At 35.4% G+C, this 15,012-nt stretch overlaps 1 protein-coding gene across 1 annotated transcript; it reads left to right on the top strand.

Moving 5' to 3' along the window:
- Positions 1–2,010: 2,010 nt before the first annotated feature.
- Positions 2,011–3,392, top strand: LOC125212714 (U-box domain-containing protein 20). Its single transcript, XM_048112950.1, has one exon. It carries the CDS (start codon positions 2,084–2,086, stop codon positions 3,377–3,379), a length of 1,296 nt encoding a protein of 431 aa, XP_047968907.1. The 5' UTR covers positions 2,011–2,083; the 3' UTR covers positions 3,380–3,392.
- Positions 3,393–15,012: the final 11,620 nt, after the last annotated feature.

Raw genomic sequence — 15,012 nt, 5'->3', positions numbered from 1 at the left:
GTCCGCCCCTCTCCGTTTGTCCCGACGTCACCCTGAATTGAAAGAAATAGTCATTTCCGCCCTGAACCAAGCTAGTAATATATATTTCGGCCCCACCATTTATAAATCCTGGATCTGCTACTGGTTAAGGCGCAGTAAACAATAGTATAAACAATTTAAGGGAGATTTTTCTTTGTACCCTCAATTCTTGGCATTTTTAAAATTTTCGAACAATAAGTAATTGCATTTCTAATTTTGTGTCCTTATAAGTTAAGTTTCTTGTAGTCATACACTCCAATACTCACCTAGTCCACAACCAATAGTCTTATACTAGACTGTACGAGTGTTAATACAAAGTTGGTAAAGTAGAAAAAGAGATATTACCTCTGTCCATGAATTAATAGTTTTTTTTTTTTTCATTTTGGACCATCCTACAATATTAGTCTCTATTTATATAGTAGTAAATTTCTCTTTCTAATGAGGTGGGTCTCACTTTTCACCAATAATACTTCAACCACTCATTTTAGTAGACAGAGAAAGTAGAAAGAAAAGTTATTGGATTAATGTTAATGGGTAATAAACTATATTCATTAGAAAAACTTACCCAAAATAGTAGGAGACTAGCTTTTATTGATGAATCAAAATTGAAAAAAAAAATGGAGTAGCAATTAGTTGTGGCTCACTAGAGAGAAAAATATAAAAATGAAAAGTCACTATTTTTTCTTTGAAAATTAAAAAGATATGACTTATGTACGGACGGAATGAGGTTTATAATTCTGAATTAAAATTAATCAATAATGAATGAACTCTAATTAATTGGAGATGCATTATACATTCAAACCGTTTAAATGTTGTGTGATCTTATGTAAAAAATAATAATGTAAAGAGTCTTTACTAGAGACCCTTTTACGTACATGTACCACGTCCGTCACATAATAGATATCATGCTTTATTTTTAGTTTGTCCCATAAAAGATGTCACATTTTCTTTTTCGGAAAAAACTCCTTATCACATTGATATAAATATACTACCTCCGTCCCTAAAAATTTATACTATTTTTCCATTTCCGTCCTTCCCCCAAAATTTGTCCCATTTCACTTTTATCATTTTTGGTAGTGGACCTCATATTCGAGTAACTCATTCTTACTCACATTTTATTATAAAAGTAGGACCCACAATCCACTAACTTTTTCAACTCACTTTCCATTACATTTCTTAAAATTCGTGCCGGGTCAAAGTGTGACAAATTTTGGGGGACGGAGGTAGTACTATTTTCTCTCTCCACCTAACACACAAAACAATATCTCTTAAAATCACGTGTCATCTCGCAAATATGCTATCTATTATGCGAAGGAGAGAGTATTTTTAACATGAAAAGCAACTTTAGTGGTCAACGGTCAAATACGCAGGATGCTTACTACTTTTACCAGCGAAATGGTTTGCTACTTTGGTTACAATTTAGCGGGCATAATAGTCGGATTGTAACAATAATTAAGTTGTTAGAATTACTTAATTATATTTAAAATGTACTCATACTACAATTATATGGCTTGTGTCCTTCCCAGGGAGAAATAATTCTAATTAAAATATGTATTCATCCTCTTTTCTAATTATTCACATTTTCGTTTTAATAGTTGAAAATGTCAAGCTAAATAAATTTAACTTTTAAAGTCCTCTTTTCCACCAGAAAATAGAAAAGTGTGGTCCACAACCCTGACCTAGTCAACAATTCAAATCTTAGCCAACTCTTAAACATATTTTCTCTTTTCCCCTTTATTATGATTATGAAACAAAAACGACTTACATGCATTTTCTTATATTCAACAGTCAAACATTCAATTCAAATACTACAACCCTAAACATTCCGCCAATCCCACGAATTTTGAAATCTCCCCTAATTCCTAACTCTCTTTTCCCCTAATTCAAACATTTTTACAATACCTTTGACCACTACTAGTCCCTTCCCCACAACATATATATACATACACACGCATTACTTTCTTAGAACGTGAAGCTTAGATGATAGCAAATTCTCCCCAAATAAAAAAAAAAAAAATCATCAAATTGGTTAAATTTCACTAGAAAGTTTATATAGTTTGTGGTCATGAGCTCGTTGTGGAGGCGGAGGCGAAAAGGCGGCAAACCGGAAGAGATAAACTCAGGTAGTGATCTCGCCATTCCGACTCATTTCCGATGCCCCATTTCTCTAGAGCTGATGAAGGACCCGGTGTCTTTGGCCACGGGCGTAACATATGACCGGGAGTCCATCGACAGGTGGCTCGACACGGGGAACACCACGTGCCCCGTGACAAACCAAGTCTTGAGAAACTCGGATCAAATCCCAAATCACGCATTGAGAAAAATGATCCAGGATTGGTGCATTGACAACAAATCTCACGGAGTGGAGAGGATCCCAACTCCTAGGATTCCCATCACCTCCTACGAGGTCTCCGACATTTGCTCGAGAATCGTGGCGGCCTCTGGAGGCCGCCACGATATCAAGTGCCAAGAATTGCTTACAAAAATAAATAACTTAGCCAAGGAAAGCGACCGAAACAGGCGGTGCCTCGTGAAGAACGGGATTGGGGCTGCTCTGGCTGAGGCGTTCGCTCGTTTTTCAACCGAGAAACACGAGAATTTAAATCTGCTGAGGGAGACCATGTCAGCATTGACATGGAGCTTCCCGCTCGGAGAAGGAGGCGTTTCGGATCTGAAATCCGCCACCTCTCTACATTGCATGGCGAGGTTCTTAAAGGGCGACGATCTTTCTTCGAGGAGAGACGCCATTTTGGTGATGAGAGAACTCGTGATTAGCTCCAGAGAAGACGTCCATAGATTACTAGAGATCCAAGGCATTGAGGAGACGCTGTTCCAAGCGATGAAAGTACCGATTTTCCCTGGAGCGACACAAGCGTGTCTAGTCATTATTTGCCACATAATGATGCTGTCACAGGAAAAGGTGACAGTGCGGTTTGTGAGATTAGGGCTGGTCGATTTGGTGCTTGAAATACTCGTGGATGGAAGTAAGAGCGTCTGCGAGAAGGCGCTGGCCGTCTTGGATGAGATGTGCAGGACCGGGGAAGGGAAGGAGAGCGCGCGAAGAAGCGCGCTGACGGTTCCTATACTGGTGAAGAAGATTCTGCGCGTGTCGGATGTGGCGTCCGAGCTTTGCGTTGCGAGTCTGTGGAAGGTGTGTTTGGGAGGGGATGGGGAAGGTGGGCTGGTGGAGGCGGTCGGAGTTGGGGGGTTTCAGAAGCTGTTGCTGCTGCTGCAACTTGGGTGTGCTGACAAAACAAAGGAGAAGGCAACGGACTTGTTGAAGTCTATGAATGTGTATAGGAAAAAGGTTGAGTGTTTTGACTCATCTTTCGGATTCAACTATGTCAATAGGCCTAATTAATTTGATCAACAACATCGCCTCTTTGTGTTTCTAATCCCTTTTTTTTTATTTCGATTGAGATATATACAGCAATCAAGAGAAATTAATACTGATTTAAGCATTTGTTGGTAATTTCTATTCTTCCACTGGTGAACAAGTGTTACTAATGAATTACCGACGAAAATTTTACATCGGTAATTTCAAGGTCACTAATTTTTACTGACGACTGTAATTTTCTTATGTCATCTCCGTCAGAAAACGACGTCGGTAATTCTTTTGAGTTTCTTCCAGATTTATTTTGGGGTTCTACTACAGCCTATATACAACAATATTTTCAATTATAACATCAAATCATAACAATAGCCATAATGAAAATTAATCGATAATAAATTAAACATAATAAAGTACAAAGGAAAAAAAAGCATATAATATCAAGTTTTGTAAATTACTAGTTTGTAATACGCATCGAATCTATGAAAGCATAATCGTAGATATGATATGATTGATCCGCCATACCTTTTGTCATTTCAAGTTATCCGCCATTTAAAGATATATTTACTTCTTTTTATTCATTTTTAATAGGTAGACCTTATACTGTACTAACTCAACACCCTCACATTCCACTATAAAATTAATTCATATAAAAATGAGACACGCCTTTCACCAACCTTTTTCACTAATTTTTTTTATAAAGTCGAGTAATTTCTTAATAATTGTATCGAGTCAAATTGTGTCGTTAAATGGAGGGTGAATAATTGGTTAAGGGTAGATTCTAATTAGAAAAAATAGGAAAACAAAATATAGGGATACAATTTTCTAGTTTTTCTTCTTTTTCTTTTAACCACTAAATAAAGTCATATAGCCCAACAAAGTCAAGAGGTTTAGGATTTGGAATAAATATTACATGGCATTAGTAGATGATGCAGAAATGATTACATGAAATATGTAATTGTTTTGCCAAAGAATTACACTACCATCCCCGAAGAAGAACATGATCGAATAAAAGTTCTTATGATATAAGTCACGGTCAAGAAGCGCAAATTCATTTTCTTAAAAAAAATACAGAGCCTAAGCAATCTCCTAACAAATCGCCAGTAACCGGATCTGAAAAGAAAATGAGAAATTGGTTAATAATCACTAATATGTTGATAACTTGAAAGCAAGGAATTCGTCATGCCATTAATTATCTGCATAAATAAGAAACTTCAACACAAAAAAGAATATATATGTTATCTTTTTTTCTTCCTTATCCCCCTAGTGAAGGCAAGGCCTATAACGTAATATCAATACACCACGGTGTTCGGTTTGCAAGATTGTATCACTGATTAAATTTGTAGAGTATTTGGTTCATGAAATTCAATCCCACAATTCAATCCTAGATGGATAATCACAGGATAATTAGCCATAGCTGACCCCTATGACTAAAATAATCTCTCAACTCAATCTTAGATTGTATCTTGGTATTATTTTATTTAGCAAACCGAACACCACCCAAGAGTCATACTTTATGTTTTCTTGAACCATTATAGTGTCTGGGATATACTCCCTCCGTACCAGCTAAGACTTCCAATTAATTTTCATCCTGTTCCTTGGTCGGTTCATTGTTGATGATCACGGAAAATGATTCTTCGTCCCCTAAATAAACATACTTCAGATCTGGTGGGAGTTTCTTCAAATTAATTTTTGGTGAGTGTACTTCTAAAGACAACAAATTTTTTCATACCTTCTTTAGCTAATTCATCCAGATCACGAATTTTAGCTACTCCTGCGAATTTGGGCTTCTTGCCGATTTCCGTTATAGCATTGGTGATCTCGTCATCATTCAAGTTATGGTTATTTATCAACTCCTAACAACTATAACAATTAATCATAAAATAAGCTAAATAATAATACGGAGAGATTATTAGCTCACTTCCAAAATAAAGTAAAAATCCAAAATAGATGTTGTACATAGAAGAATATAAAAATGGTCCAGTTGATACTCAAACACAGAAAATAATTGATGCAGTTATAAAAGATAAGTCTTGGAGACTAAGAGAAGTATATATTTGGTTTTATTTATTTCCTAGTTAATAGAATTAGTAGATGAAAAAAATATTAGGAGGATTTGTTTTTCCTTCTACCAAATTAGGTGTTCCTTTTTTGGTTATAGTTATTTTTGCTTATTATCTTTTAGTTATTTTTTTTCCATAAGTTTAGGATTTCTTTTGCCTATATAAAGGCCTCATTGTTGAACTTGAAAGACAAACTTTGAATAATAATTTGATATTGAGTTTTTATACTCCGAAGTTCTCAATTAGTTTGAGTTCTTTATCTATCAGTTAATCATTCGCATACGTTTCACCGTTCATTTTGCATCAATAATACTCTTTTCGTCCCAACTAAATTAAGTCAAAACTTTTGTCACAGAGATTAAGATATTATGTTGAAAAGTAGGAGAGGGGAATAAAGTAGGAAAGATAAAGAGAGAATAAAGTATGTGGTGGAATAAAGTAAGAGTAATTGAATTTTCTGTTTTATCGTCAAAAAATAAATGATTCAACTTAGTTGGGACGGATGGAGTAGTATATTTTTTTTTAATGAAAACAATATCATCTTTACTTTTCTCTCTTTTTACTTAAAAACCTACATAGGATTCTCTACCAAAAAAGTTATTTATATTTAAAGGGAAAAAGTACTCCCTCTGTCACTAAATATGAAATATTTAAAAATCGGCACGAGATTTTTTGTAGTGTTATGTTATGAATTACTAAAGTGAGAGTAAAATAAGATGAAAAAATAGAGATAGTGTTGTTTTTATTTTAGTAAACGTTTTATTTTATATGTGATAATCTAAAAAGAGAAAAATATTTTATTTTTAATGGAGCAGGGAGAGTATATAGTAAATGTTCAAAATGTTGGGAGGTCATAGCCCCGACAAGTCCACAACCACATGTGCTCTGCCACTAGATATGTCTTATTTATCTAAGCAGGGACAATTAAATTAACCAATATTAGAAATGTTTCATTCTAAAATCAATTAATAATGAAAGAATAATTTATATGATATTTTAGTAATATATTTTTATAATCTAAATTGTAATTTCACTCGTGGTGAAAGAACATGGAGAAATCAACTAATAATAAAAGAATAATTCATAAAATATTTTAGTAGTAAGATCATCTCCAACCGTACACTAAAACTCATTTTTGGTGTAGATAATTTCTCCAACCATACACTAAATTCAAACTCATTTTTGGGTTTTTCAATGGAATAACACTAAATATGGTGTTTACTCCAAAATTTTGTTAAAGAAATACTCAAAAATGGTGTAAACTTAAAGATGGTGTAAATGGTTGAAGTAAAACTACTTTTTGGTGTGACATATACTCTAAAAATGGATTTGAGTTTGATGTAAATAATTGGAGATGACCTAATATAGTTTTATAATCTAAATTGTAATTTCACTCGTGATGTAAGAACATGGAGATTACATTTCAGTTTGTAAGTTTCTAGTTGTCAATTATTTTAATAGAAACAGTTATATGGTCTCCATCGAAAACATCATAGCAAAAAGACTGTACAAATTACATTTGATAAATTCTCCAATATGATAATTTTTTTTTTATTGGGAAGACCTTAAAAACCAGATCAAATGCGAATTCAAGCTCTATTGCATCATTATGCCGTAACATTTCATATTACACGTAGACTGAGTATGTTAAAGATGAATAGATAAATGTGTTATAAAAAAACATTGAAGATTTGTGTTTAGTTTGAACATAAAGTAAAAATAGTCATTTGTTGTTTGTTTCCGTTATATATCTTTCACACGGAATATATTGTATAATAAATATAAACTGTAAAGTTTAAATATTCACATTATTTGGATGGGTATCCAAGTCTATTTGACTTACAAGTACATCTAGGAGGGTTGGGTCGATATGGTATATATTATACCAAAAATATCGGTATGAAAGAATTTAATATTGTTACCATGTCGAAAGTTTAAGTATACCGAACTTACGGTATGGACAATATCAGTACCATTACCATATCGATATTTCGGTATACTGTACTGAACTTCGGTACACTATACCGTTGTACCATATCGTTTCATATAGTCTGAGCAAAGACGATCATATCTAAACACGTAGCACTTCTTTTTGGCAGCGTCTCCATTCTTGATGGCTTCCGACAAGGGGTGACTTCAAGGTTATCTGTTAAGAAAAACACAATTTAAAAGAATGAAACTTGAATTGAATGCGAACCAGAACAGCATAAAAAAGAAGTACACACGTGAATTACCAATGTATTTAAGTACTACTACAATATAACGAAACATAAAATGAATGCCTAACAGTACCAAATATTAATAGGTAATTGTTTAAACAATACCAGGTTGTGCTTCCATCTTGATTCTTTTTCAAGACTTTGATAATTATTTTAAGTTGATACACACCTCCTTAAAGAATGCAATGTTTAATCTCATAACAATATTAGTCTTTTGTCTATCTATATGGTACTCCAAATGTTGCATTAGATCATCAGATATATTTCTCTATCATAAGTATATTATGGTTAGAAGAAATGTTAATATTTCATTTATGCTAAGAGAAAGAAACACAAGCCAACAATGCATAATTATATAGTTTAATTACTTCCAACAACTTTGTCAAGACTTCCAACCGATCACGCACATTGATCTCAAGAATATTGCAGAACGACTGTTTATCGATGCACATGAGTCTACACTTCATTTACGCATACAGTACAAGACCGGGGAATGTTGCAAAAAAATTACAATCTCACCAAATGAGTTGTTTGGCATTACATAAGATGTGACCTTATCTCCTCCTATCAGTATTTTAGACTCCTGCAAGATATGACACCTATCGATCAATCTCATGTCAAACAAAAAAATAAATCAACATAACAACCATTACTATAACAACCATCAATGATACAATGTTCAGCATGATTGTCATTGAAAAGGCAATTTCCATCCAATGAACAAAGAAATTATTAATGAGTATATGTCTAAAATAAAAAATGGATATCTCCAAGTTCTCAACAAAAGGTCATATCAAGTGGGCTGAATATACCAATTTCCATATTCTTACCTTGGCATGAACAGAGGCTGGGATATCTTTTAGAAGAGCGATATCAGTGTAGTCCCTTTCATATTGCAAACGAAAGTGTTGATCTATTTCACCATGTAATTAGTTTTCGTGAAATTGTCAAGATCGACTATTTTTTTCATGCCTTTGATTTTTTCATGATCAATGTTGAAATGTTACCAGCCAAATAATATCAAAAATAAGGTTAACAAATATACAAATGACAGTGAAATAATCTATTTCGGATTGACTGGGTGTATATCTCCAAAACCTGTACAAGAGAAAGACAAACAGTATAAATCAAAAACATTTCTTCGATAAACATTTTATACGAGAAAGTAGGGATGTCAATGTAGCCCGCAACCCGTGGGCTGGCCCGAATAGCCCGCTAAATTTGTAGGGTTAGGGTCGGACGATAAAAATAAAACCCGATAAGCCCGCACCCGATTAACCCGCAACTCGTTAGGGCCAGACCCGAAAACCCGATGGGCTGGCCCGGTAACCCGGTAAAATTTTCATTTTTCATTTTTTTACTCATAATTCGACACTTCGTTGACTAATTTTATGACATAGATAACTAAAAAAAGATAACTTTCAATTTTATGGTAAATATATAAATTATGTATTGAATTTTTATTAATATAATAATTGTTATATAAATTAATCTCACTAAAAGAATATTAAAATTTTTAACATGTATTAAAATTTCACGAAATATCACAAATATTAGTATTTTATGATTGAGTTTAAGCATATATACCAAATTTATCATAATTAAATATTTTATATTTTATAAATATAACTAATTTTCATCATGATTTATTGGATTGTTCGAGCCTTAACCTTATCGGTAGCAACCCGATTAACCCGTCGGGCTAGCCCGAAACCCGAGCTTTTAGGGTTAGGGCCGAACTTTTACAACCCGAAAGAAATCACAACCCGGCAAGCCCGGACCCGATTGACCCGCAACCCGAGTAGGGTTGGCCCGAAACCCGATGGGTCGGCCCGATTGACATCCCTACAAGAAAGTCACTATATAGATATAGATATATAAAGCTAGAGTCTTAGATGATTCACTTTTTCCTTCCAACTTTAATGGAATTTGTTTTGATTACAAACTATAAATGTATGGAGTAAAAGATATTTTGCTTTATATAATAATAATAATAATAATAATAATAATAATAATAATAATAATAATAATAATAATATTATGACCATTGCAAAAAGCATGATAAATCAAGGTAATGACTCGACTAGAAAAGAAATAGTAGAACTTCAAATCTATGAAGAACTGAAATTTCCGTTCCTCCACTGGTGAAAGTGATCACAGAAATTGTGATTGAGTTGGGTAAAATCTTCTTTTTAATCCCATTTTATATTGAGTTATAAGGCCAAAGATTCATGTGGGTTGGACTTGGGCCAAAGATGTTGGTCCTTTACAAATTAGTAAATTGTGTCCCAATTTTGTAATGGCCTCCCTTTTTATTTCCCATGTCTTTTGAAAAACCGACCGATCGGTATTTTTACTTCGCGCCTAGTCTCTTTTATCACGCGTTGTGATCGACCTATATGTTTTAAGTACGTTCCAAGTAGTGAATGAAAATAGTTCGTTTACCATAGTTAATTTCCTATAGTCCGTTTGTGAAGTCCGAATTACAAATAGGAGTACATAGACGTTTTACATCGAGGAGAACTTTCCATGAATAGAAATGAGATATTTCTACGAGACGGACAAAGGAAAATGTCTTTATTTTTGTTAGACGGGAGTATAATTCTTCTACATTTTTAATAGAATCTTTTAATACATAAATATTAGGATTTGAATCGATGAATGTCAAATGAAATGTTTTGTGTTGGAGATTTCAAAAGTGTTATTGATTATTGTGTAGCTTTTAAGAACGTACATCATTTCTAATGGTTTTATAAATTTCAAATAGAGTAGACAAAGAGCTCCAATAATATTATGTAAAGGTTATTTCGTTTTGGGTTTTTTAAGTAAAATATTAGTATTACTTATTTTTGGGTATCCATTAAAATAAATTTAAACCATTTTTTTTCAAACTATACTTACTATAAAATGCAAGTATATAGGAAATATTCTTTTAAATTTGAGTTTAGGGTAAATTTTTTTGGAGTTAAAAATCACTATTTGATGTTAACATTTACACTAAAATGAGTTTGATTTTGGTGTAAATAATTGGAGATGTTGTTAATAGATTATACGAGAGGTCATAATACTTTTGACCTTTGTTTTTTCCTTATATAAATCTTATTTGATTGTCATGAATGCACGGTGTTCTCCAAATCTTATTCTCCAAATTCTCCAAACCCATACATGTATTTAGTTATTTTGATTGTTCACCTAATGTTTCTGCACAAAACAAGTTATGAGATTGATTAGTATATTTGTTACTCATTCGTCCGCCGTTAGAAGTTTTGGTCATTTTTGTGCACTCATTTTATAAAAATGATAATAAATAGTTAAAGTGGAGAAATGATAAAGTAAGTGAGAGAATAATATTAAGAAAGACTCTTCTCAACATTGTTCTCTCTCTTACTTTATCATTTCTTCACTTTAACTATTTATTACTACCTCCATCCCTGAAAATTTGTCTCATTTTTCTATTTCCGTCCGTCCCCTAAAATTTGTCTCATTTCACTTTTACCATTTTTGGTTGTGGACCTCATATTCCACTAACTCATTCCTACTCACATTTTATTATAAAACTAATATATAAAAGTAGGACCCACAATCCACTAACTTTTTCAACTCATTTTCCATAACATTTCTTAAAACCCGTGTCGGATCAAAGTGGGACAAATTTTGAAGGACGGAGGTAGTATCATTTTTATAAAACGAGTGCACAAAAGTGACCGGGACTCTTAATGGCAGACGTAGTGAGTATAAGATAGATTCACATGCATCGTTTAGTATATTTACAAAAAATATGTTCTATATCCAAAAGAGGTTGTTAAAATTCCATTTAACACTATAGTTCTATTTGTTGAAATTTTATTGAAGCTATAACAACATGCAAAGATTTACTAAATGAGTATATATTTGTGGTGAAAATATTCTGTTGGACTTTATCGTAGAGGTCCTTCACAAATTGTGCTTTGTGGATACCCATTTACATCACAAATAAGCGATGATGGCAAATCCGATGAGCTTGATCCTTCGGGGTCCTTTACGTCTCTTTTTAATGTCTTCTGGTGACTAATTCATCCTTATTAAAAGTATTAGTTTTAATAATATATTGATGATTAAATATTTTAATATAACATCAATATATAATTATATTAAAATAACAAAATATAAAAAATTATGAAATTAGTTGTGGTGGATTTTGAGGTGGGCATTATTTTGGAAAAATGTTAACGTGACAGGAAAAGAATGAGTTGTGGCAGATTTTGAAGCGGATTTTACGTCCAGTACTGTGGATACCCAAGAAAATACAAAAGACAAATTTAAGGATTTAAAATATGTTATAATATATGTTGGGCCTCAGAATTTAAAAATCAATTACAGTCCTTTGGGCTGAACAATTAACTCAAAAGAATTTAAAACATTTCCAAGCCCAATCTTGTGAGCCCAATTTGATTATTTTCTCAGCCCAATGAGATTTCTTCTCTCCACTACAAGCGCCGCAGCATCTCTTCACACTCAGAATAAGAAGTATAGACAGTAACATAGTAGAAAAATAGCTTCACAATCTGCACACAATCTGCCATAACTTCTTCATCCGAGTTCCGATTGAGGCGTACAAGGTACCTACGTGAAGCTATTTCAAAGACGAAGATAACGATAGTAAGATAAAAGAATTTGGACATTGTCTTAATATGAAACGAACAGTTTGAATCAGACCGGAAAACCTGACATGGGAAAATGGCAACCGACTATAAAGTTCGTGACATTACACGAACTTTTTAAAATTCGTGGAAAAAATCAGAATTCATGTAAAGTTGGTGACTTTAAAAGCAGTTACCCTTTAATTTAAGCATAGTTATGGAGTTTTGGTTCAAGAACAATCCACGTAGTCAACAACCAGGCTCTTTTCTTCTTTAGTAATTCACAGAATTTATTATTACTTCTGGAATAATTAATTCAAAGGAAATTTAAGTTATAATAAATCGATGCAATTAATTAAACCTCATGATTTAATTAATATACGAGCCTCCATACTCTTATTCTCAAGTCTGATGTATATACTCCTATTATTTATTTTTCAAAAAGGGTTAACTTCAAATAATTTGTAAATATTCATACATAATCCTTAACTTCATCACACATTATCTGTATTTCCAAAAAAAGTTGTTTACCATTTACGTCATCTCCAGCTATTTACATGAAACTTAAATCCACTTTTAAGTATGTCTCAACAAAAAGTAATTTTATCCCATTCATCTATATCAAACTCAAATTTTTGCGGTAGCTATAACACACTCTCATATTTGATATTGTTTCATAAAAAAAAATGCAAAAATTGGTTTGAGTTTGAAGTATGATCGGAGAAATTTTTTTACACCATTTTTATATAATCTCATATAGCTCATAACATTATTCTACTCTACTTCGGTTTAATTTTTACTTCCCACTTCAACGAACTGTTTACCTAAATACTTCGACATATTCAACTGATCAATATATTAGTTCTTGGTCTAGAATGAAAACTCTATGAATTTAATTACAAGGAGTGGCCAATACCACATACCAGACACTTTTAGTCATATACTTTAGTTAGAGCATCTCCAATGGCGGACGTCCGCGACGTCCGTCGTAGTGAGGAAAAAGGTAGGACATGCCCTTCCCGTGCGCCCGTCGGATGGGCTCGGATATCCGCCCCATGTCCGACCGGACGTCCGCCACTGTGGCGTGGGTCGGACGTCCGAGTTTTAATTATTTTTTATTTTTTATTTTTTTTATAAAAAACACTCTATAAATACGGCTCGTTGAACTTCATTTCATTCACACCAAAATCTACAAATTTCATTTCTACTATAAATGGAGTACAATAGGAACTCCTCCACCACGAGCGGAGGAAACACACCCACGTTTCCCGCCGGAACGGGGGGAAACTTTAATGCGGGGATGAATCCCCAAATAGGGGGATGAATCCCCAAATGGCGGGGATTACTCCCCAAATGTTCTACAATATGTACAATTGGATAAGTCAGATGGGTGGGATGATGCCCGGGGTAGCGGGGATGGGCGGTATGCCGCCAAATATGGCGGGAGTGGGTGGGATGATGCCCGGGGCAGCGGGGATGGGGAGTATGCCGCCAAATATGGCGGGGATGGGGAGTATGACGCCAAATATGGCGGGGATGGGTGGGTCGATGCAGTACAGAAGCCCGAGGACGCCTAGGGAATCTGTCTATCGCTCATATATAGATTTGTTGGCCGATGATTCCCCTAGTACTGTTCCGGAGACTCAGTACGCCGGCATCGAGACTTTCTCTTTTGAAGAGTTGGGGCAGGAGTTGGGGCTATCGCCGATCCTTGAGACTCCCGATGAGGCGGAGCCTGCTGCAAGGGGCATGGGCAAAGGCAAGGGCAAGGCCAGGGGCAGGGGTAAGGGGCAAGGGCAACTGGAAAGCCCCGAGCTCTTCCTCGCAAACGGGGGCAGAGGACGAGGATGAGAAGAGGTCGATCTGGACCGTGTGGAAAAACGCCGCGCTTGCGAAGGCCTGGGTCGGTATAGTCGAGGATCCCTATGTCGGGGCGAACCAGTATATTGATCGATTGTGGCATCGCATTAGTGAGGCCTACCTAACACTCAAACCGGCTGGGGCGAAGCCTCGCACTTCCGAGCAATGCCGGAAACAGTGGGATCGGTTGAGGCCTAAGCTCGGTCGTTTTGCCGCCCTCTACCAAAACAACTGCGCATGGCAACCAGCGGCATGTCCGAGGATGATGTGAAGAACCGGTCCCTGTCCCAGTACCCCGACAAAGAATTGAAGTTCAAAGAGTTTGACCAATGGGAGGCCTTTCTCGTGGTCAGGGATTCGCAAAAATTTTGTGCGGGTGTCGATCGGGATGGAAGCGGACGAAGATCAACTCTTCCGGTGAGTACAGCAGCATGTTGGTTCGCACGAGCTCCCCGAAGCCGAGGAAGTGTCTCCGCTACCACGATCAGACTCTCGCGGTCGTCGTCGCCCGATGGGGCAAAAGGCTGCGCAGCGGATGGCGAGAGGAAGCGGCAGCCGCAGCGGGTCCTTCGAGGTTGAATCGGAGGCCCCAGATGAACTAGACCGTTTCGCCCCCGCGCAGCTAACGAAGACCCTGAGTCAGAACATGCATAGGTGGTTTAGCACGCACGATCCTGTGTACAAAAGGATGTGCAAAGATGTGATTGACGCATGTCGGCGCGATTTAGGAATGCCACCCATTAATGATTATGGCGTCAAGATTGGGGGCGGGGACGTCGGAGGCGGCAGCGGCACGGGCGACGAGGAGGAGTGAGAGCCGAGGGTTGCATTTCTCTACTTTTTATGATTATGTAATTTTTAACTTAATTATGTTTTTTTTTAAGTATTATGTACTATTTTTT

Source organism: Salvia hispanica, chromosome 3 (genome assembly GCF_023119035.1).
Source record: "Salvia hispanica cultivar TCC Black 2014 chromosome 3, UniMelb_Shisp_WGS_1.0, whole genome shotgun sequence".
NCBI lineage: Eukaryota > Viridiplantae > Streptophyta > Magnoliopsida > Lamiales > Lamiaceae > Salvia > Salvia hispanica.
The sequence above is the reverse complement of the archived record's forward strand: the minus strand, read 5'-3'. Positions and strand labels throughout refer to the sequence as shown.